Below are 21,127 nucleotides of genomic sequence, written 5' to 3'. Positions count from 1 at the left end.
CGTCGGTGCTTGTCCCAGGAACGGTATCCGCTCGCCGTTGCTTTCCATGGTGGCGCATGGCTGGCGGGGTTGCACGTTGAGTCCCAGCTTCTCTAGGAGGTCGGTACCTGCAATACACTCGTGACACAACACACTCGACACGTAGAACTCCTGAGTGCACACCTGGCTGCCTATGCGGACCTCTAGGGTGGCTCTCCCCAACAGCCCCATTCCGGCTCCGCTCGCCGTGTGCAGCGCGCGGTCCGGGGCCTGCAGGCGGCTCACATCGACCCCGATCATGCTGCAGTGCGCCGCGCTCACAAGCGAGGCCACCGCTCCCGTGTCCAGCAAGATCTGGGTACAGCGTCCGTTGACCTGCCCCTCCACCAGCGACGTGGCCCCCGTGATTCCCGCCAACAGCTCCCGCAACCAGTCGCCAGGAGTCGCCGCGTTCCTTGGTGTCGTGGCTGGAATCTGTGTGGAGATCGCTCGCTCTCCATTATCATTACAGCTTGTTTGGGTCGGGTCTACGTCGATTTCATCCCCCGGTGGTCCCCTCTCTAGGAGGGCCTTAGTGTTTGACCTATGCATCTGCCTCGCACGGGCGAGCTGAGGGCAGTCCCTCCTGAGATGCCCTCGACGGTCGGACACATAACAAGTCCGGGGAGGGGTGGCGGCTCCGTAGTGCACCCCCTGCCCGCTCCCTCTCCCTGTACGCAGTTGTTCTAACTCAGACTCTAATTGGGATACCTTCCCGGCCAGCCCCCCTACTGTGGAGTGTAGTTCACCCATCTCAGACTAGATGGTCTTCACATTTTTACTCGCTTCCTCGCGTACTTGGGTTACCCTCTCACCTACGTGGGTTATCTTACCGTCCATTTGGTTTACCTGGCCAGCAATATCTCCCATGCCGGTCTGTAACCCGGCTACCCACCCCGGAGTTGTCTTGCGGGGTCTCTGGGGCTCTCTTGCCCGTCTCCTTATTGGGCTGGCGGGCTCCTCCTCATCCTCCTCCTCGTCAGGGATCAGGCTCGCCACGGTGCACTCCTGTCCCGATCCTCGGAGCTGCGCGCGTTCGCTGGAGAGCTCCTCACACTCAAGTGCTTGCTCGACTAGGGTATCGAAGGGGAGGCCTGCGCTACCCCTTTTGGGCTGCCACCACGCGGTGCGAGCTAGGTACCTGAGTAGCTTGTCTGCAGCTAGTGCGTCAATGACCTCCTTCGCGAACTCTGGACGGGCGATCCGGGTTAGTGATCGCACGTCCTCGGCGTAGTCTCAAAATTCCTCGCCGGGTTGGCGTCGGCGCGCCTCTAAGGCCGTCTTTGCCTGTATCGCGTTGCGCGTGCCGAAACGCAGATCTAATCTACGCATTAGTTCCTCTAGTTGGGTTTGCGCGCTTTCGGGTAGTGCCTCTACAAAGTCGGCTGCCCGCCCGTCCAGGTTCAACGTAAGATGTCGTAACGCCTGCGCGTCCGACCAGCCATTCAGCTCTTTAGCCCCTATGATATTGCGGGAAAACGCTTTCCATGTAGGGGTCCCCTGGCCGGTGAACACATGCCTTACCTTTGCGTGGAGTAACGCGCTACCTTCCCGTGAAGACGTGAGGGTTCGTACGACTTCTGACACCATGTTGTTGGGGCCGCTGGTCCCCGAAGTCCCTCCCTGCTCCGTGCCTATGGCAGGGGCTCTGCTGTTCATCGACCCCTCGCTACTCTGCGAGCAGCTGCTGCCGTCGCTGGGCTCCTCGCCCGACGGCTCCCCTCCCTTGTCCGTCCCTCCGCGAGCTCGTGTGAGAGGCATAGCTCGCCGCACGCTCTCGTTCACCTGTAAACGCTGCGTTGTCTCTCCATGAATCACGCGCTATTAAACGGGGGTCAGGGGTCGGAGGGCGAATGACACTGCCCTCACACTGCGCGAGTCCCTGCGGTGATAGACGGAGCTGATACCTGTGGACGCACCGAGCGCTTTCCCCACGCTACGAGCACACACACCTGCACACACGCGATACCCACTCGTGCGCCGCTCTACGCAGCGCTCCCACATGACGAGCCGCTGTGTACACAGCACCACACGCGTTCCCACTTCTCAGCGAGATCACACGGAGACACGGGCAGCTATTAAGGATTTATTATTTGCTACCTGGAACTGGAGTCTGGCCTATCCTACTACCCCTGGACCTATTCCCTATTTATCGGCTATGATCCTACTTCCCCTCCTTACTCACTGTTAGGTGCCCACGGCGGTTCGTTGATCCCGTACTCGCAGCGTACCTCGATGCGTCTCACGGACGTTCGGGTCGCTGGACTGGAGACCGTCCTGTCGCCTGGCGCTGGAGTGAGAGCGATTTCCCCTTTGCGCCCCCTTTTTATCCTCCCTACATCAAAGGGATGCGGCTCCGAGCGTGATGGCGGCCCTCCCCCAGTTCTTCTTCAGCAATCGGCGCCTTTGTTATGCAACTTATGCGGTGGTGTCCATCACAAAGGCTCGCCGTGGGAATCTGTGTACGGACTCGCGTGCCTCCCCTCTCCCGATCTATTCATACTTTCAGCTTAATCCTTTACCTTCCCTAACAATGGTGCCTGCGCGCTCAAGCGTAATTATCCTAACCATCCGTGACTATGCGCAAGAGCCCCGGCGGTCCCGCTACTCATGCTGTCCCGTCCCTCCCCTGCTTGCCTCGTCGACACGTGGGGGGTGTGTGTGGGGGATGCGTTTCAACCGTGGTGGCCGAATGCCCTTCGCTGCGGCCATACCATCTTAAGGCTGGTCGCAGCGCCGCGGTGCAAAGTAGCGTCGGGGGAGGTCGTCCAATTCCCTGATCGCCGGAAACCGTGAGAGTTAATCCAGATAAGGGTTTCTCGGAAAAAACCGGTCGATCAGGTGACCTCCCCTTCCAGCTCTATGGGGGGGGGGGATGCGTGCGGGTGTGTTCATGTGAGGTGAGGTGAGGGGGACGAGGGGTTGGCTCCGTCGCTTGGTGGTGGCGAGGTCGGGGATAGGGTGCCTGCCGAACGGCTTCGTGGCGGCGGCATCACAATTGTAATGTATTACTTACTGTTAATAGCTCAGCTTATTGGAGAGTATATTTAGTATACTGATGATACTATGTAGTTCATACTTTAGTTTTTTACGTGGTTGTTTAGTTACAGCAGCTACATACTATTAACATTCCTTCCCTTTATTAATACTACCCCGATCCCCTCCCTTTGATGCTGCTAATCCTGCATAATGCACGGGCATAATATGACTTTGAAAACCCCCCGCCCACCTCCTATGCATTTCACAAGTAGTACTAATCACATACCTGCATTTCCCATAAATATTCTAAAATTCCTATTGATATGCAAATTATTTTGTCAAGGCGCCCTTCCCCCTTCCAACCCAGCTTAAATAGACGCTCCAAGCATGGTGGTGTTTCATTCAGACGCTGTCTCCCCGACAGACCTGGTCTTCACCTGAGGACGGCTGCTTGCGTTGTGGCCGAAACGTCGTGAGAATTATTTTATTATGTTTTATTTTTATTATTTTATTGTTTCCATTCTACGTGACTTTACCGAAAGAACCAAGAAGATGAAGACCTATTTCATTTTAAGGTTATAATCCCTTGTTCATCATGAAGTCCTTTTTGCTTTGATGTCTCAACAGCATCACAGAGATCGCGTGACGTGACGTGAGGGTTCTGCCTTTGTAGTGAGGGTTATAAGTTGACGCTGAGGAGGGGGGAGGAGGCGCCTCGGCCCCCCATGTGGAGTGACGTCACCCGCTAATTAATATTAATGGTTGGGTGTCCATTTGGAGGACGTCACCAGTCAATGAATATTAATGAGGGGGGCTGTTCGATGTGGAGTGACGTCACCTGCTCATGAATATTAATGAGGGGGGGGGAGGTCCGAGAGGAGGGTCCATGTGGAGGACCTAACATATTATTTGGGTCTTTCGGTAAAGTCACGTAGATAGGTTGAAAGAAAATAACAAAAAACTACGACGTTTCGATCACAACACAAGCGATCGTCATCAGGAGGAAAAAAGAGTAAAGCTGCAGAGGCAGACTGTTTTAAAGGTTTATAATGGGTGTAGCCCAAGGGTCATAAACAAAGTGGGCATGGCTAGTGATGGTAATGTGAGAGATAAGCATGTTAATGTGAGATCCGCGGACGACGTCCAAGACGGTGCGGAGGTGGCTATGTTAATGTGAGAGATTAGCATGTTAATGTAAGATCGGAGGACGACGTCCAGGACATAACCTGTTCATGACAATTAATGAGGGAGGCTGGTCGACATGGAGTGACGTCACGAGTATTGCACACAGACATTATTGGCTCATTATAGTAGGTAATAATAATTGGCGGGGGGGGTGTCTATTTGGAGGACGTAACCTGCTTTGATTATTAATGAGGGGGGCTGTTAGATGTAGAGTGACGTCACTTTCGCATGATTATTAGTGAGGGGGGGGGAGTACTCCATATTGAGTGACGTCACCCGCTCATGATTATTAATGAGGTGTGGGGGGGTGCCCATTTGGAGGACGTCACCTGCTCATGAATATTAATGAGGGGAGGGGTGCAGCATGTGGAGTGCGCGACCTTCTTGTGCGTTGGTGTAAATTTCCACGCGGGCATAAATATTAATGGAGGACCTCTTTTGCAGTGACGTCACGCACGGATGTCGCACTGTGCTGCGTAGATGTAGTTTTTACTGTCACTTTCTGTAAAGAAACGTCATATTTGAAGCGGCTTTAATAAATTATTTTATTCAGCTCGACCTGCGTTAGTGTAAAAATCCACTCATGCATGAATATTAATAATGGGGGGGGGCCTCATGTGGAGTGACGTCACGCGGGGGGTGGGCCTCATGTGGAGTGACGTCACGCGGGGGGGTGGGCCTAATTTAGATTGACGTCACGCGCGGGACGGACAGACATTTCTGGGTGATTAACACATTCCTGCAGAGGGAGCTGGTAGGAACGTTGGGTTGCTCGGTCAATGGCCAGGGTCAACGGCGGCGTGGTGTATTCCGCAAATATGCCCGACTGTGAGGGTGGGCACAAGCCGGCGTGAGTAAGTTAAACGTTGAGTTTTATAACGGCATCACGGGGTGACCAGCCCCTCCCCACCCAGCCCCACCCCTCCCACCCCCCACCCAGCCCCACCCTCCCCACCCAGCCCCTCCCCACCCTCCCCACCCAGCCCCTCCCTGCACGACGAACGGACACAATAATCCATGTGGGCTGGTGTAACCAGGAGGTTCCTACCAGTATAATAGGTAATGCAACTTCGTCAACCGTCTTCTATCATAAACCAAAGTCGATGTTCACAGCATTAATTATGTTAATTCGTATCGGCCAGCACGAAAACAACTTTGAACATTCAAAGGATAATTGAAAAGAGCGGTTCTTCATGCTTGTGTAGTAGGTTCAATGAGACGTAGACGGAGCACACTTATTTATTATAACTTTACACTCAGCACAGGCCAATGTATACAACACTTGAAGGGGTAACGGCCCCTTCACCCGTCTAACAGGGAGACCCCACTAACTCTAGCCCGGCTAGCCTACTCCCAGGTCCTCCACTCGAGAGCTAGAGGAGGCTAGCTGATCCAGCTCTGGCCAAGCTAGGATCACGGCACCCTTAGCCACCAGACCGGCTCTTACAAGAGCATCGGCTCTGGGCTCTCGGGGCCACGCCACTGGCTTGCCCTGGTCGGTCCTTAGAAGGACAGCGATCCAGGGGAGTCCCAGGACCTATCTAGCCGGTCTTCACTCTTCACTGGTTAAGCTGAATACTGAACCCCGAGCCCACCGGCTCACCACCTTATAGCAATTCCCCCCCGAGGGTTGGGGCCGTGGGGGATCACAGCGCCGTTACAGCCCCCCAGGGCTAACCGATGCGGACGTGGATGTAAGCATCCTTCCACGTGCGGGCATAACCACCCCTTGTGTGTTTGTTCGCCCTCCCGTAACACCCCTACACTTGTGATAAAACTCAGCCATGGCCCTGTTATAGATAGTCCTTAATGTTTTTGAACATCCCAGAAGTCCTGAGTGAGTTTCCCGCTCAAATGAGCATTGAGACAGTGCTCATCTCCCATTTACATCTCTAAGGCAGTGGTGAAAATTCCACATTCCTATGACGAGGGGGCGGGACGAGTCTGTCCATAGGACAACCAATGTTGACTTCCGCACAAAGTGCTACTCAATTTATCGACCCCCCTCTGAGTGATGATGAGCTGAGTCAACCACCAGCCAGGATTTGAACTCGCGACCTTTCCAATCGCAATCCGTTCGCTCTTACTGCGGAACCAATTGGCCAGTCAGATAAAGGGGGGGATGAAGTCATGTGTACGCTGCAAAGGGCGTATGTGGGGAAAATAACTAAACAATTTTTTTATTCTACCAGGTAAGGCCTGACTGAGCTATCTAGCTCTATTTCAGAAGCGACCTGGCCATCAGAAATAATAGCTCAACGAAGTGGCTTGTCATCGTGTGGACATTTATTGCAGCCAAATGCTCTAAACGCACGTTGATTCTAAATGTGGATGGAAAACCGAAGAACCCGGAGAAAATTCCACGCGACCACGAAGAGAGAGAGACACCGCAACCTCCAAATATACAGGAAGCAAGCGGAAGGTGCCTTGTCCATCCATCATTTGCACTCCTTTGTTGAAGAAATTGTGGGTTAGAAGAGTTAATGTAAGTAGCGGGAAAGGCGGGTCTTTGATACAATTTTTAAAATACCTACCGGGATAACTTCAAGCAAGAGACAACAGCCGTGAGCCTTTGTACTGCTCTTGCTCAGACCACCAACACACCATCATTAACTTGTTTTATATCCACCTGGGTCGAAGATTGCAAAAAAACTTTTTCTGCATAGATATGTGTGTATGTATTATGTACATACATTAGATGTATTTCTAGCACACAAGGCACAATTAGAAAAATTGGAGATGGAATACTCACTCGTGATGCAGTGTACTCAACGTCTTATATTCAAGGACAAAATGTGCAACCTTGTTGAATTATGGGCATACATTTTTCTTATTTAAAGCACTGAAGCTAAATAACATTTAATTCATGAGCAAATGGTGTTCTCATATAAACATCGCCCAGTAGCACGTGTTTAAACAAGGCGAACCCCGGGTTGGTTTAACTTTTACGGAATCTCACCGGCCAAGTCGTGGCTTGCTCCACAGTGCAACTGGACAGTAATACGCGTGGTTGTGCACGCTTCATCTGAGCACTGCTCTTAAAACCCGTTGATTGGCTTCTGTGCGTGCACTGCTGACCGTGCTGGTGACGATACTGGTGCATGGGTCACTCGAATTACATTACTTTAATCCCCTATCAAGGAATGACGCTGCCAATGATCCCATTGGGAAAGATTAAAAATATATATCTGTGGGAAAGTCGACATTTGTCCCGATTAAGGGACCCCTCCCCACCAGCCATAGGAACTTAGAATATCCACCGCTGGCTCACAAGTGGCCAAAAGAGGTGATCACCCCATGCTCATGTGAGCACCGAGACACGTTGGCTTCGACTACGATGCGTGTTTATGGTGCCCTACCTCTGCAGGAAATAAATAAGCAATGAGTCAAAGTTTATACAATGTATGTTTAAATACAGCTATTGCCGAGCAGTCTCAAGACTGCAATGCTTCAGCCTTCTTAGTAATGTATCAAAGTCACCCAATACGCTGATTTATCCACAGAAGATGGCCTGTACCCCACTCCCACATCTGGACTGCTTACTGTCGCCACACGAACACGATAGGAGCTTTGAATTTTTTTGATATTCAAAATGGGCTGAAGCCACCCATAAGACAATTGGCCAGTGAACTGACTTGTAATATTAACTCTACATAATGGCCACAATAATCCTGATGGAAGTCGCTAATAGCTTCACATCTGTGTTGTGGTTAAAGTGGAGAGACCCCAATTTAAAGGTCCACGTTATAAGCATCGTATATGACCATTAACATATGTTCAATCCCCTTTTTAAATAGAAAATTAACGGGGTTGATCAGAGCAAACTTCTTCTGTACTGACTCAGTGGCTATACCTTAGGTAGGTCATGAGAGCAAGGGGATTCACGTGTGAATAAGAGGAAAGTATTCATCTGAATAGCAAGCAAAAGTGCAGCTTCTCATGTTTGCTACATGTGGGTTCTCATGTTTACCGAACATCTGTGAAAACTACCGGACATCTATGAAAGAGAGCTTTATAGCTCATCGGATTCCTCCAGTATAAATGCATGTTCTGATTCTGATTAACGTGGGATACCAACGAGGGGAAAATCGGAGGCAGCACAACAAGTAGGGGCTTGTCCTCCTCTCTGTACACGTGGGTTTTTTTCCCAGGAACTCTGGTTTCTAAATATGGACAACCAGGAAAGTGGCGAAAACATCTCCAGCGAGAACCTCCTGTTGGTGAGGCCTGACCAGATTTCAATATTTTCGTCTAAACTAAACAATGTTTTATTTGACCAGGTAAGGCCCCACTGAAGCTATATTGCTTTTTTTCAGAAGCGACATGGCTATCACAAATGATAAGTCAACGAAGTGGCTCATTGCGCGACAATTTTTAATAGCAGCCAAATACTCTGAACCTGTGATGTTGATTTGAAATGTGTCCAGACGTTGGTGCGTTGCAATCAGAATCAGAATATACTGGAGGAATCCGATGAGCTATGAAGCTCTTTTTCACAGATGTCCAGTACACAGATGAGCCATGGCTAATATTAGTGGGGAGTGATATCTGCATTGGTCCGGGGCAATTTTTGTATCGACCCACACTGACCACGCTGGAATGGCAAAACTACCCCCATGACGAGGTGTGGATCGGCCCTCTTCCACCAGTGAATTAATGACTAAATAATGCATGGAGGGCAAAACCGGAGGACCCGGAGAAAAAATCCACGTGACCACGGGGAGAAAGACACGCAAACTGCAAAAATACAGGTGTCAGGGGTCGGGATCGAACCCACGAACTCCTTTATATCAGGCGAGGTAGTTAGCATCTCGCTACCACGGATCCCCTAAATGTCTTTTTATCTATAAATGTACTTATCGCATACGCGGAAATACAATATTTGATGTAAAACAAAAGCACTGATGTTGCGAACAGTACTTGTAGTACAAAGTAGTTTCCTTGTACCCCAACTAACCGTGCTGGGGTCCTTAATTAAACAATCCAATGGGTTGGGTTGTGCACCATTCTGGTCAAATCTCTCAAAAATAAATTCGATGCAGGCCACTTGGACTGAGGTCACAAATACCAAGTGATTATAAAAGAAGAGACACCTCCCAACGCCAAACCCAGTGCAGTGAATGTCATCATGATCACGCCAGCTGTCTCCGCTTGGTGGGCATTGACGTTTCTACACACGCACGCACAATACACACAACAAACCCCTTTGTTAGTCTGAGTATACTGTCAGGGTAATTGTTAACAGAGCCCTTAATATGGCTGGAACAGCACACAAGTGGGTGGTGGTAGGGTCATTCCTTTGCACGCAGCAGCTACTATTTCTCCACTCGGCACAAGTAGTTGTTCCCCAAACTCTGAATGTCAAGTACAGTTCGTTATCCTATAACGCCGCGTGTTGTTTGCACAACGCGAATTGGATGCACATTTTTTTTTTATAACGCGGATGCGAATTGGATGTAACGCGATCGAGTGAACGGAGCTACGCATTTTTTTTCCAAAACACGACGTTCTTCAGGAACGCAACTATTACCGCGTTATAGGAGAACAAACTAAACTGAGAATGGCTCGTTTCAGGCACAAATGCTAAATGTTGCATGTGCACAAACAGCAATTGAAGGCAGAATTCCTTGGTTTGTGGTGCAGTGAAGCATTAACCATTAAACCAACAACAGTATCCGCCGCCATTCGCCACTAATTGGCGGTGACGTCACGGCGACACCAACGTGACGTCACCGCCATGTCGGGCCAGGTGCACTCCAAGGCCACGCGAAGTATCGAAGGCTCACCAACAGGTCACAGGACAGGCCCAGGTAGCACAGGTTGTGCTAAGAATACATACCCTTACACATGCATGTACATACTGTATGCACAGTTTATCATAAGCCGCAAATATGTAAACATGTTTCTTCATGTCGAACTCAAAGAGCCCAGTTTATGTAGTTCGTTTTGGCAGCATTACGTATAACTGTTATTTGTAGAAAGTCGCTCCTCCCAAGATTTCGCAATGAAAGTACGGCCAACGCCCCCCTCACAATCGCGCCTATTCTCCCAATTCCTGTGACACAACTGAGGAATGGCCCAGTTAATATTATTTAAAGCTACAGAACCCGTTGCTCTGCATTTGGTGTTAACTCCCTCACCTAGCATATGTGATGCCGCCGTCGCGAAGCCGCTCGGCGTGCGCCCCATCTACGACCTCGCCACCACCAAGCGACGGGCTGGCCCCGCTTCCCCCTCACCGCCCCCCACATAAACACACGCTCACACATGTTCCCACATAGAGCTCCGAGGGGAGGTCTCCTGGCCGGCAGGTTTTTACCCGAAAGCCCTCATAGGGATAATCGTCACGGTTTCCTGCGGCCAGGGAATTGGGCGACCTCCCCCGATGCTGGTTCACACCGCGGCGCTGTGACCCGGGTTGAGATTGCATGGTCACAGTGGGGGCTGTCCAGCCACCACGGTTGAAACGCACCCCCCACACACACGTATCGACAAGGCCGGCAGGGGTCCACAGCCACGAACGAAGGGGAAGCCAAGGAGGAGGGGGGGGCGGCTGATTAGCGTGGCAGGTGTGCACGGGGACCGCCACCGTGCAGCAGCCGCGGCGAGCCTTTGTTACGGAAACCGCGACTGATTGGCATAACAAAGGCGCCGCAATCGGTGGGGGACCCATTGTTAGAGAAACCAGGAATGCGGCTGAACGGGCGTGGTGATCCGATTGCCCGAGAAGGCGCTCGAGTCGGCGTTCTTTGATGTAGGTTGAGGATAAAAGGAGGGCGCAGAGAGGTAAAATGCTCTCTTGCTCCAGAAGTCAGCGCCCGGGACGGTTTCCAATTCGGCCACTCGAACGTCCGTGCGACGCGTCGAAGTGTGCCGCGAGGACTAGACCACCGGAGCGCCGTACGCATCTAACCGTGAATAAGAGGGAAAAGGAGTATTGGGATTGAGGCTAGAAAAAACAAAACCGCTTAGAGCCTATCAAATTAGATATATCGGGTACAGACCCTTGGGCATCGCAACCTATGTGTGGTTTCGACTAGAGTGTGAATGCGCACGGTGCTGTGTGTACGTACGCTCACAGTGTGTGAGTGTTGCGCGGAGCTGTGTGAGGAGAGGTGTCGCGTTTGATTGAAGGAGAGGCAACGCAGTAATAACTAATCGTAGCCTCGTGTGGTTTCGACCTTTTCATGTGAAGTTCCCTAGTAATTACCCTTTAATCGGGTAATTTGTATGGGGTAAAGAAAAGGTAGACTCGTTGCTTTTTACCTTTTACCTTACCTGCTAAAGGGTAAAAGGTAGGGTAGAGTGATTGTATTGTGGTAAGGTAAAAGGTAAGGTAAAGGTAGGCTTGTTTTTTTTACATTTTAACTTTTACCTTACCTTGCCAAGGCCTATTCAGCACACCGGTGCGTTGGAGGAGAATCTCAATCGAGTAATTTGCAGGAAACGTCTTAGAACTGGGATGCTTAGCCAATATCTGTTATATGGTGTGGTAGGTTTTTGTTTCAACTCTCTGTAATGTTTCACCAGCGATGGGGAAAACATTTCTGCAAACATGCCGTATGTTCCGCCATCGTGCGGAATGGCGTAAATCACACTCTGGGGGCGCGTGGGGATCTATACCCCACAACTTCACTGCAAAGAAAAAGATCCTCCGTTTAGCCGGTGTAGACTGATGCAGTAAACTTTGTTAGCAATTAGTGATTGAAGGCAGCACGGGTCACACTCGGCGGCGGTATGATCACCACCCGCTGCCTTTGTCTCGCCAGTGGTGATGTTAAGATGCGTTCGAGCTTACTTACCTTCATAGAGGGTGAAACCATTGATATGCACATTTGCACATTTGTGTGTGTGTGCACAGAATTATCTGAACCGGTCCTGGGCCTCCCCTCGGTCGACTCAGCATCAAATGAGTACCTGGTCCAGTTTGTAAACATCACCACCAGGGAGACAAAGGTCACTGGACGTGGTGCTGGCCACTCACCCTCGTGTGCCGTGCCGGTCTTCATAGATGCTCACTAACACCACTTGCCCCAACAGTCTGTTAAGGCTATACGAGGAATATTTGTCTTTGTGTGTACATGTGTAGAGAATGGATGTACACAGTGAGCAAAGTTGAGAGGGTGCATTTGGGGACAAACAGGTGTGAGCGTTGGGGCACGGAGTAGACGCCGCAGAGGCGGGAGCTGGAGGCGATAATTAGGGATTAGCGAGTGGGAGAGGCGTGAGGACTCGGAATGAGGAGAGATATATAAGCAGGAGTGTGCGTGAGTAGAGAGAGGTGTTGTTTGGGGACCAAGAGAAGAGACGTCTCGCCACTGCCGCTCGGTCTGTCAACGGGACCTCGCCCATCACCTCGTCGCCAGGCGGGTGTTGGCTGATCCCCCCGCCCGGGACAGACGGGTAAGTGGGTGCGAGGCAGCGTAGGTAAGAGCAGGGAGCATTGGCAAGATGGAGAAGAGTAGGTGCGGGGCCGAGTAGATAAGAGCAGGTAGGAGGAGGAAGCGGCATGTGTGATCACAGTGAGAGGCAATCATAGGTGTGCCTACAACTGGTGCGAGAGTAGGATTAATAAAGTGTAAGCAGGTGATCTGTTACTCCGTGTCAGTGTGAGTAATTTGATACACTACACATGTGTGCGAGATGAATCGGTGAGCTCCTCCAGCAGGCAAGATTGCATTGGGCTAGGCCCAGCCACCACATGCCCGAACACTTTCTGTTTGGCCAGATGGAGGGGGCTAAACGGGCACGGCATGGGCTACAGAAGAGATGAACTGATGCGGTACAGGAGGATGTGAAGTCGAGTGGACTTGCCGACGACTGGTACCAGCGGTGTCAAGATCAGCCTTTGTGGAGGAGGCTCGTGAAGGACGCTACTGGGCAGTTGGAGGCAGTCGCCCTCCAACAACAATGGAGGGCAGAGGAGCGATGCTCACAAACATTCGCCTCGGAGTGCCGGGTGGCTAAAATGCAGCAAATTGGCACAGTAGTGGGCACAATTGGTGCATCTGCCAGTCATCTCAGTCAACCCATGCGACCTGGGTCTGTCCCCTGTCCTCCTGCCAGCGAGCCTTCGATGCTTCACATGGCCTCAAAATGTGCCTCGCCAGGCACAAGTCCTGTGGTGATGTCACTGCCACTAAGTGGTGAACGGCGGCTGCTGTTGTTGTTATGAGTCACAGCTGTGTATATATTGTATGAGCTGGAACTATTGTTATGGTGCATGGACAACAGCGACACAAGCCCGCTTGCCCTTCCCCCTGGTGAACAGTAGCTGCCCCAGTCCCGGTGTCAAGAACCAAACGCTACATGATACATAATAAAGGTTTTTGGGTTAGATCGTTAAATATAAATGTGTCGTTAAAACCGCCACCACCCGACAGTAAATGTTTTGGGTTTACTCTCCAACACACCGGTGTGCTGTACCATTAACGAATTGGCATGTTTTTTTTTAAGTGACAAACCTTACTAATTGGCTGTGTTGGGTGGTAGCGGATTTAACAAAACATTTATATTTACGCGATGTAAACCCAAAACCTCTTTAATGGAAAAAATTGGTCGCGAAAGCCTACGACTACATGTTAAACTCTACATTAATCAGGCCCAATTTTGTTATCACATCCAATAGCACAATTACCAGTGCAAGTGTGCAGGAGTCGTATTGCAGTGCAGTACACTAAACATTTTTTTTATATTACCAGGTAAGGCCCACGATGCTATATTTAGCTCTTTTTCAGAAGCGACCAGGCCACATATGATAGCTCAACGAAGTGGCTTATCATCACTTGGAAATATATAGCAGCCAAATACGCCAAACGCACATTTCTAAATAAAGAGGGGGAAACCGGAGGACCCAGAGAAAAAATCCACGCGACCACGAGGAGAGAGAGAGACACGCAAACTCCAAATATACAGCAGGCGTCAGGGTCGGGATAAAACCCACGACCTCCTGCGTACCAGGCGACGGAGTTAACATCTCACCGGCACGGCATTCACTTACTTGGGCCCATAGCTCATGGCCAGCGTGGCAAGGTAACCGTGGCTTGTGCCCATCAGCAGCATGATGATCACAAAGGCGGCGTCGTGTCTGAAGGGGGTTATGCCCAGGGGCCTGGAGGCGATGTTACAGAGGAGGAACAACGGAACGAACACCAGGCGCAGCACCACCAGCACCGGGAGCCACCAGCTGTCCGCCTTGGGCTGGGCACACACGCACAAGAAACACAACACAGACAAAGATCCCCCCATATAGCCTTAGCAGACTTGCGGAAAGTGCTGTTAGCGAGTGGCACCTATGAAGGCCGACACGGTACACGAGAGGTGGGTGACCAACACTACGCTCGACCGCCTTTGTCTCCCCAGTGGCAATGTTTACACACCACACTAGGTACTCATTTGAGGCTGAGTCAACCTAGGGGATACCCAGGACTAGTTTCGACAATCATTACTGGTGTTGTTGCCGCAAACGGGAATCAAACTCGAGTTGCCGGGCTTGTGTGATGCCGCCGCCACGAAGCCGCTCGGCGGGGGCCCCATCTACGACCTCGCCACCACCAAGCGACGGGGCCGACCCCGCTTCCCCCTCACCGCCCCCCAAATAAACACACCCTCACGCATTTCCCCCCCCATAGAGCTCCGAGGGGAGGTCACCTGGCCGGCAGGTTTTTACCCGAAAGCCATCATAGGGATAATCTTCACGGTTTCCTGCGGCCAGGGAATTGGGCGACCTCCCCCGATGCTACTTCGCACCGCGGCGCTGTGACCTGGGTTGAGATTGCATGGTCACGGCGGGGGCTGTCCAGCCACCACGGTTGAAACGCACCCCCACACACACGTATCGACAAGGCAGGCAGGGGTCCGCAGCCACGAACGAAAAGAGAAGCCAGGAGGGGGGGCAGCTGCTTGGCAGAACAAAGGTGCCGTGGACTGCCGCCAGCACCGCAGTCAAGCCAGCAGACCCATTGTTATGGAAATCTTGGAATGCGGCTGATTAGCGGGGACAGTGTGCGCAGCGCAGCAGCCGGGGCGAGCCTTTGTTATGGAAACCGCAGTTGATTAGCATAACAAAGGCACCCGTGGATCGACGCCGCAATCGGTGGAGGACCCATAGTTAGAGCAATCGGGAATGGGGCTGAACGAGCGTGGCGACCTGATTGGCCGAGAAGGCGCTCGGGTCGGCATTCTTTGATGTAGATGGGGGATAAAAAGAGGACGCAGAGAGGTAAAAGGTGCTCTTACTCCAAAAAGTCAGCGCACGAAACGGCTTGCAGCTCGGCCACCCGAACGTCCGTGCGACGCGTCAAGGTGAGCGGCGAGGAGACCAACGGAACGCCGAGCGCATCCAACCGTGAGTAAAGAGGTAAAGGAGTATCCAAATCCGCTTAGAGCGTATCGAATTAGATAAACCGGGAATAGATCCTTGGGCGTTAGCGTAGATCAGCCTTGTCGTTCCACACTGATTTAACAGCAAATCGCAGGGAGCCGATAATAAATCATTAATAACTAATCGTAGCCTCGTGTGGTTTCGACGAGAAGTGTGAACACGCGCGGTGCTGTGTGTACGTACGCTCGCAGCGTGTGAGTGCTGTGCGGAGCTCTGTGAGGGGAGGCATCGCGTGTGATTGAAGGAGAGGCAATGCCGTGTTAACAGGCATATGGGAGCCGGCGACGAGCCATGCCTCTCTCGCGAACCCGAGGTGGGGGGACCCAGGGAGGGGAACCATCAGACGACAGTCCTTGCCCAGTGAGCGATGAGCCCAGCGGCAGCAGGGGCGGTTCGCACAGCAGCGATGGGTCGGGGAGCGGCGGGACCCCTGCAGTCAGAATATAGCCGGGAGAGATCTCGAAGGCCAGCGACCCCGACATTTGTAGCGTGGCGCGCTAACCGCTACGCACACACAATGCCCACACATACGCGAGCAGGAGACATGCACACACACACAATGGTGTATAGTAGGGGCAGCATCCGTCCCCTGCACCTCCGATTCGCACGGTTGGCTACGTATGGTGTGAAAGAAGCTCAACATATAAAAAGCTGCTGGGATGTATCAGTTAATGGAGCAAATTATACACAAATCAGATACAAGTCTCGTTTAATGTTATTGCTAAAATAATTAGATAAATAGGATATAGGTTCAACAGCCTATGGGCCTTCCGAACCAATGATTTCCGGCAGCATTTGTTTCAGAAGGTAAACTCTAGTGCAGGAAGTACGCCATCAGGAGGAGGCTGCAAGGTGGGCCAAGGCAGTCTCTCTTGCCAAACAGGGACAGTGGACTCGATGGAACAGTGTGGACAAGAGGAAGATCAGCTGGGAAGGATCTGTGGGCCATGGAAGCGAGGCGGTTGAGCTTTTCCATCAGAGCAACATATGACGTCCTTCCAACACCAGTTAATCTTCACCAATGGTATGGTGAAGATCCGGACTGTGCCCTCTGTTCCATGCCAGCCAACCTCAGGCACATTCTCACAGGGTGTAAAACAAGCCTCACCCAAGGACGCTACACTTGGCGTCACAACCAAGTCCTTAAAAACCTTGCGTCCGCCCTGGAGGACAAGCGAGCTGCCACCAACACCCTACCACCCCCAGCAGCATCACACCCCTTACGGACGACCTTTGTCCACGAAGGGGCTAAACCACCGAAGAGCGGCTCTACACCATTAGAGCGAGACCAGCTGCACTTGGCCCGCTACTGGAAAATGCTAGCTGACATTGGCCGGCAACTTGTGTTTCCTCCGGAGATCGCAACCACCACCCTAAGACCTGACATGGTGCTCTGGTCCCGTTCGCTCAAGAAGGTCTTCATAATTGAGCTCACAGTACCCTGGGAGGACTCAGTAGATGAGGCTTATGAGTGAAAACATCTGCGCTATGCCGATCTAGCTGCCGAAGCACGGCATCATGGCTGGAACACAGAAGTCCGACCAGTGGAGGTGGGCTGCAGAGGTTTTGTGGCAACATCTACAACCAGACTGCTTAGAGACCTGGGAATTACGGGCCAGAGCCAGCGTTTAGCAATCAGAGCTGTATCGGAGGCGGCAGAAGGCAGCAGTCAGTGGCTCTGAATGAAGAGGAAAGACCCCAGCTGGGCCCCAAAGTGAGAGGGCCAGGAGGTATGCAGTCAACAATGCTTGACTCAGGGAGGAGGACGCCCCTGCCATGCATAGTCCCAACAAAGCAACTCCTATGACTAATTGGGAATGGGACGCAAGCATAGGATTGATCACCCTGTCGCTGGCCGCCTTTGGGGAGGGTGTATAGTATGAAAGGCCGAAACACCCTAGGAACCAAAGGTTCACTACTGACGATGCGCTCCCCAAATTTCACCAGGCTCACTGTTCATGAACTCTTGGAAGTGCTTGCACAAAGGATAGTACCATCTCATCCTGTGTTTTTTGGAATCTGAATATCTGGACTTGTCCAGTGACTGTTGAGAAAGATCAGCTGACAACAGGGGGAAAGTCCTTGATGCGGCACGGAGAGACGGCTGACAGGAGGGAATAGACCCCACTGGGACAGTCATGGGTTAGCTTCCCATTTCTGTAGTTTCCCATGCTTCGCAGTATGTTGGAAACACACGCTTTAGCTACAGAAAGTCAACATACGAGAATACCCCTAGAGTCTGCGAGAGCGGGGGCGGAAGATGACTCATCGACTGACAACATGGTAACGACTGGACCGGAAACGACTACGAGTAATTAGAGCACAGCACAAGAGAACACCACAGCAACTGTCACAAGTTCCGCTGCAACAGCAGGCCACAAACAGATGCAAGTATGTGTCTGTGGTTGGAAGAAAGTTACATCACACCATGGGTTGAGGATCCACCAGGATCCTCAACCCATGGTGTTTGGGTAAAGAGAGACAGAGGCCTCGCATTGATTACTTTCTGCAAAAGCGATCAAATCAGTCAAATGAAGCACAGCAACTGGACGCAAACCATAGTTTGCAGTGCATCAGTACCACCGTCATGGAGGACGTAAACTCAAGCACCGAAGTAACAACTGAGGTGGAACCAACAACAGGAGTGGAACTCACCCAGCCTCCCAGACCTGCAGTCGAGAGGAGACTACCAGGGCACAGACCGTATGTAAAGTGGCCTGGCGCCAGTGAGAAGAAGTTGTGAGAAACAGTGAATACTGACCTTACCTTGACCCTCGAGAAACTTCGAGGCACAGTGGAGAAGAAGTTGGAGAGGATGGGGGACATCATCTATGAGTACGGGGCAGAAAGCTTTGGAGTGCAAGAGGCAAAAGGCGGGAGAAAGGTTCCAACCCCACTAGTTTCCAGGAGGCAACAAGAAATCAAGCGCCTCGTTCAAGAAAGGAGACAGCTTAAGAAACAGTGGAAGAAAGCCTCGGAAGTGGAAAAGGAGGGCATAGAGGCACTTCAGGCTGACATCAAAACCCGGTTGGCATCCCTCCGTAGAGCAGAGAACCTACGGAAACGCAGAAGGAAGAAAGAACAAACTAGAACTCGATTCTATAAAGATCCCTTCAAGTTCCTTAAAAGTCTCTTCACGAAGGAAAAAAGTGGAGTTCTAAAAACAACAAAGAAAGACCTAGAAGAGCACCTGAGAACAACAAACTTTGACTCAAAGCGACATGAACATCTGGCCATCCCATCAGATATCCCACCCATTGAACCCCCGGAACAACATATTGAGACCAGCCCTCCGACATGGAAAGAGGTGGAAAACACAGTTCGAAGGGCAAGAACAGCATCAGCCCCGGGGCCAAATGGAGTCCCATACAAAGTGTATAAGAACACACCAGACGTCCTGAGGTTCCTCTGGAGGCTTATGAGAACAGCTTGGCAAAAGAAGATAATACCCAAAGTGTGGCGTAGGGCAGGCGGGGTCCTGATCCCCAAGGAGAAGGATGCAGTGAACATCAGCCAATTCTGCCCAATCTCCTTACTGAATGTCGAGGGTAAAATCTTCTTTAGGGTCATTGCCCAGAGGATGGCCGAGTACCTGCAAAGGAATGCGTACGTCGATACATCTGTACAGAAGGCAGGAATATCAGGGTTCTCTGGCTGCTTGGAACATTCCAGCATGATCTGGCACCAGATCCAAATGGCCAAGGTGGAGAAAAGGGACCTCCATGTAGTCTTCCTCGACCTCGCCAATGCATTTGGCTCTGTGCCCCATGAACTCCTGTGGTCTGCCTTCAGATTTTTCCACATACCGGACACCATCACAACCCTGGTGAAGTCGTACTTTCAGGATCTGCAGTTCTGCTTCACCACCTCAGAGTTCACCACCTCATGGCAATGCCTAAATGTAGGTATAATGGCGGGATGTACCATTTCTCCATTGGCATTCATAATGGCAATGGAGGTTATTATCAGATCCTCAAAAGGGTTGCTGGTGGACAACGAGTCGACTCTGGTTTTCGCCTCCCTCCAATCAGAGCCTACATGGACGACATTACAACATTGACCACCACTGTCCCATGCACCAGGAGACTGCTCAGAAAACTCGAGGAGAACATCAGCTGGGCCCGTATGAAGATTAAACCATCCAAGTCACGCAGCATCTCGATTGTGAAGGGAGTACTCTGTGACCTGAAATTCTTCATCGGAGATGACCAAATCCCAACAGTGTCTGAGCAGCCGGTAAAAAGCCTTGGAAGGTGGTATGATGCAAGCCTGAAGGACAAAGACCAGGTGCAACAGCTGCGCAAAGACATCAGTAGTAGCCTACAGTCCATCGACAACACCCAGCTACCTGGAAAGTTAAAGGCCTGGTGTCTGCAGTTTGGTCTCCTACCCCGGGTGTTGTGGCCCCTAGCAGTGTATGAGGTTCCAATCTCAACAGTGGAGAAGATGGAAAGAGGAGTCACGAGCTACTTAAAGAAGTGGCTCGGAGTTCCACGATGCCTTACCACCATAGGAGTCTTTGGAGATGGTGTCCTCAAGCTGCCCCTCACCAGTCTAACAGAGGAATTCAAGTGTGCAAAAACCAGGCTCCAGATGACACTGAATGAATCTCGAGACCCAGTGGTGAGCAACAACGCACCGACCTTGGCAACTGGGCGCAAATAGAGGCCAGGAAAAGCAGTCCAGGAGGCAACAGCAGCCCTCAGACATGCTGACATTGTGGGTCATGTTCAGCAAGGGAGAGGGGGCCTTGGGCTAACTACCCGTGCTGCTTGGAGTAAGGCCACTGCACCAGAGCGGCGGAAGATGGTAGTGCAGGAAGTACGCCATCAGGAGGAGGCTGCAAGGTGGGCCAAGGCAGTCTCTCTTGCCAAACAGGGACAGTGGACTCGATGGGACAGTGTGGAGAAGAGGAAGATCAGCTGGAAGGATCTGTGGGCCATGGAAGCGAGGCGGTTGAGCTTTTCCATCAGAGCAACATATGACGTCCTTCCAACACCAGTTAATCTTCACCAATGGTATGGTGAAGATCCGGACTGTGCCCTCTGTTCCATGCCAGCCAACCTCAGGCACATTCTCACAGGGTGTAAAACAAGCCTCACCCAAGGACGCTACACTTGGCGTCACAACCAAGTCCTTAAAAACCTTGCGTCCGCCCTGGAGGACAAGCGAGCTGCCACCAACACCCTACCACCCCCAGCAGCATCACACCCCTTACGGACGACCTTTGTCCACGAAGGGGCTAAACCACCGAAGAGCGGCTCTACACCATTAGAGCGAGACCAGCTGCGCTTGGCCCGCTACTGGAAAATGCTAGCTGACATTGGCCGGCAACTTGTGTTTCCTCCGGAGATCGCAACCACCACCCTAAGACCTGACATGGTGCTCTGGTCCCGTTCGCTCAAGAAGGTCTTCATAATTGAGCTCACAGTACCCTGGGAGGACTCAGTAGATGAGGCTTATGAGTGAAAACATCTGCGCTATGCCGATCTAGCTGCCGAAGCACGGCATCATGGCTGGAACACAGAAGTCCGACCAGTGGAGGTGGGCTGCAGAGGTTTT

At 51.6% G+C, this 21,127-nt stretch overlaps 1 protein-coding gene across 1 annotated transcript in view; it reads right to left on the bottom strand.

The window, feature by feature from the left end:
* Positions 1 to 6,205: 6,205 nt before the first annotated feature.
* Positions 6,206 to 21,127, bottom strand: part of LOC133352563 (equilibrative nucleoside transporter 1-like) — a 95,350-nt gene continuing 80,428 nt past the window's right edge. Inside the window, exons 12-13 of the mRNA XM_061568286.1 lie at positions 14,183 to 14,382; positions 6,206 to 9,352 (exon numbers count right to left, since the gene is read on the bottom strand). Coding sequence (XP_061424270.1) covers positions 9,241 to 9,352; positions 14,183 to 14,382 — 312 coding nt within the window. The 3' untranslated portion in view covers positions 6,206 to 9,240. The remainder of the gene's footprint in view (positions 9,353 to 14,182; positions 14,383 to 21,127) is intronic.

Source organism: Lethenteron reissneri, chromosome 41, assembly GCF_015708825.2.
Source record: "Lethenteron reissneri isolate LAM-NWPU_2019-01 chromosome 41, ASM1570882v1, whole genome shotgun sequence".
In the NCBI taxonomy this organism is placed as follows: domain Eukaryota; kingdom Metazoa; phylum Chordata; class Hyperoartia; order Petromyzontiformes; family Petromyzontidae; genus Lethenteron; species Lethenteron reissneri.
This window is presented reverse-complemented; position numbering and strand designations above follow the sequence as displayed.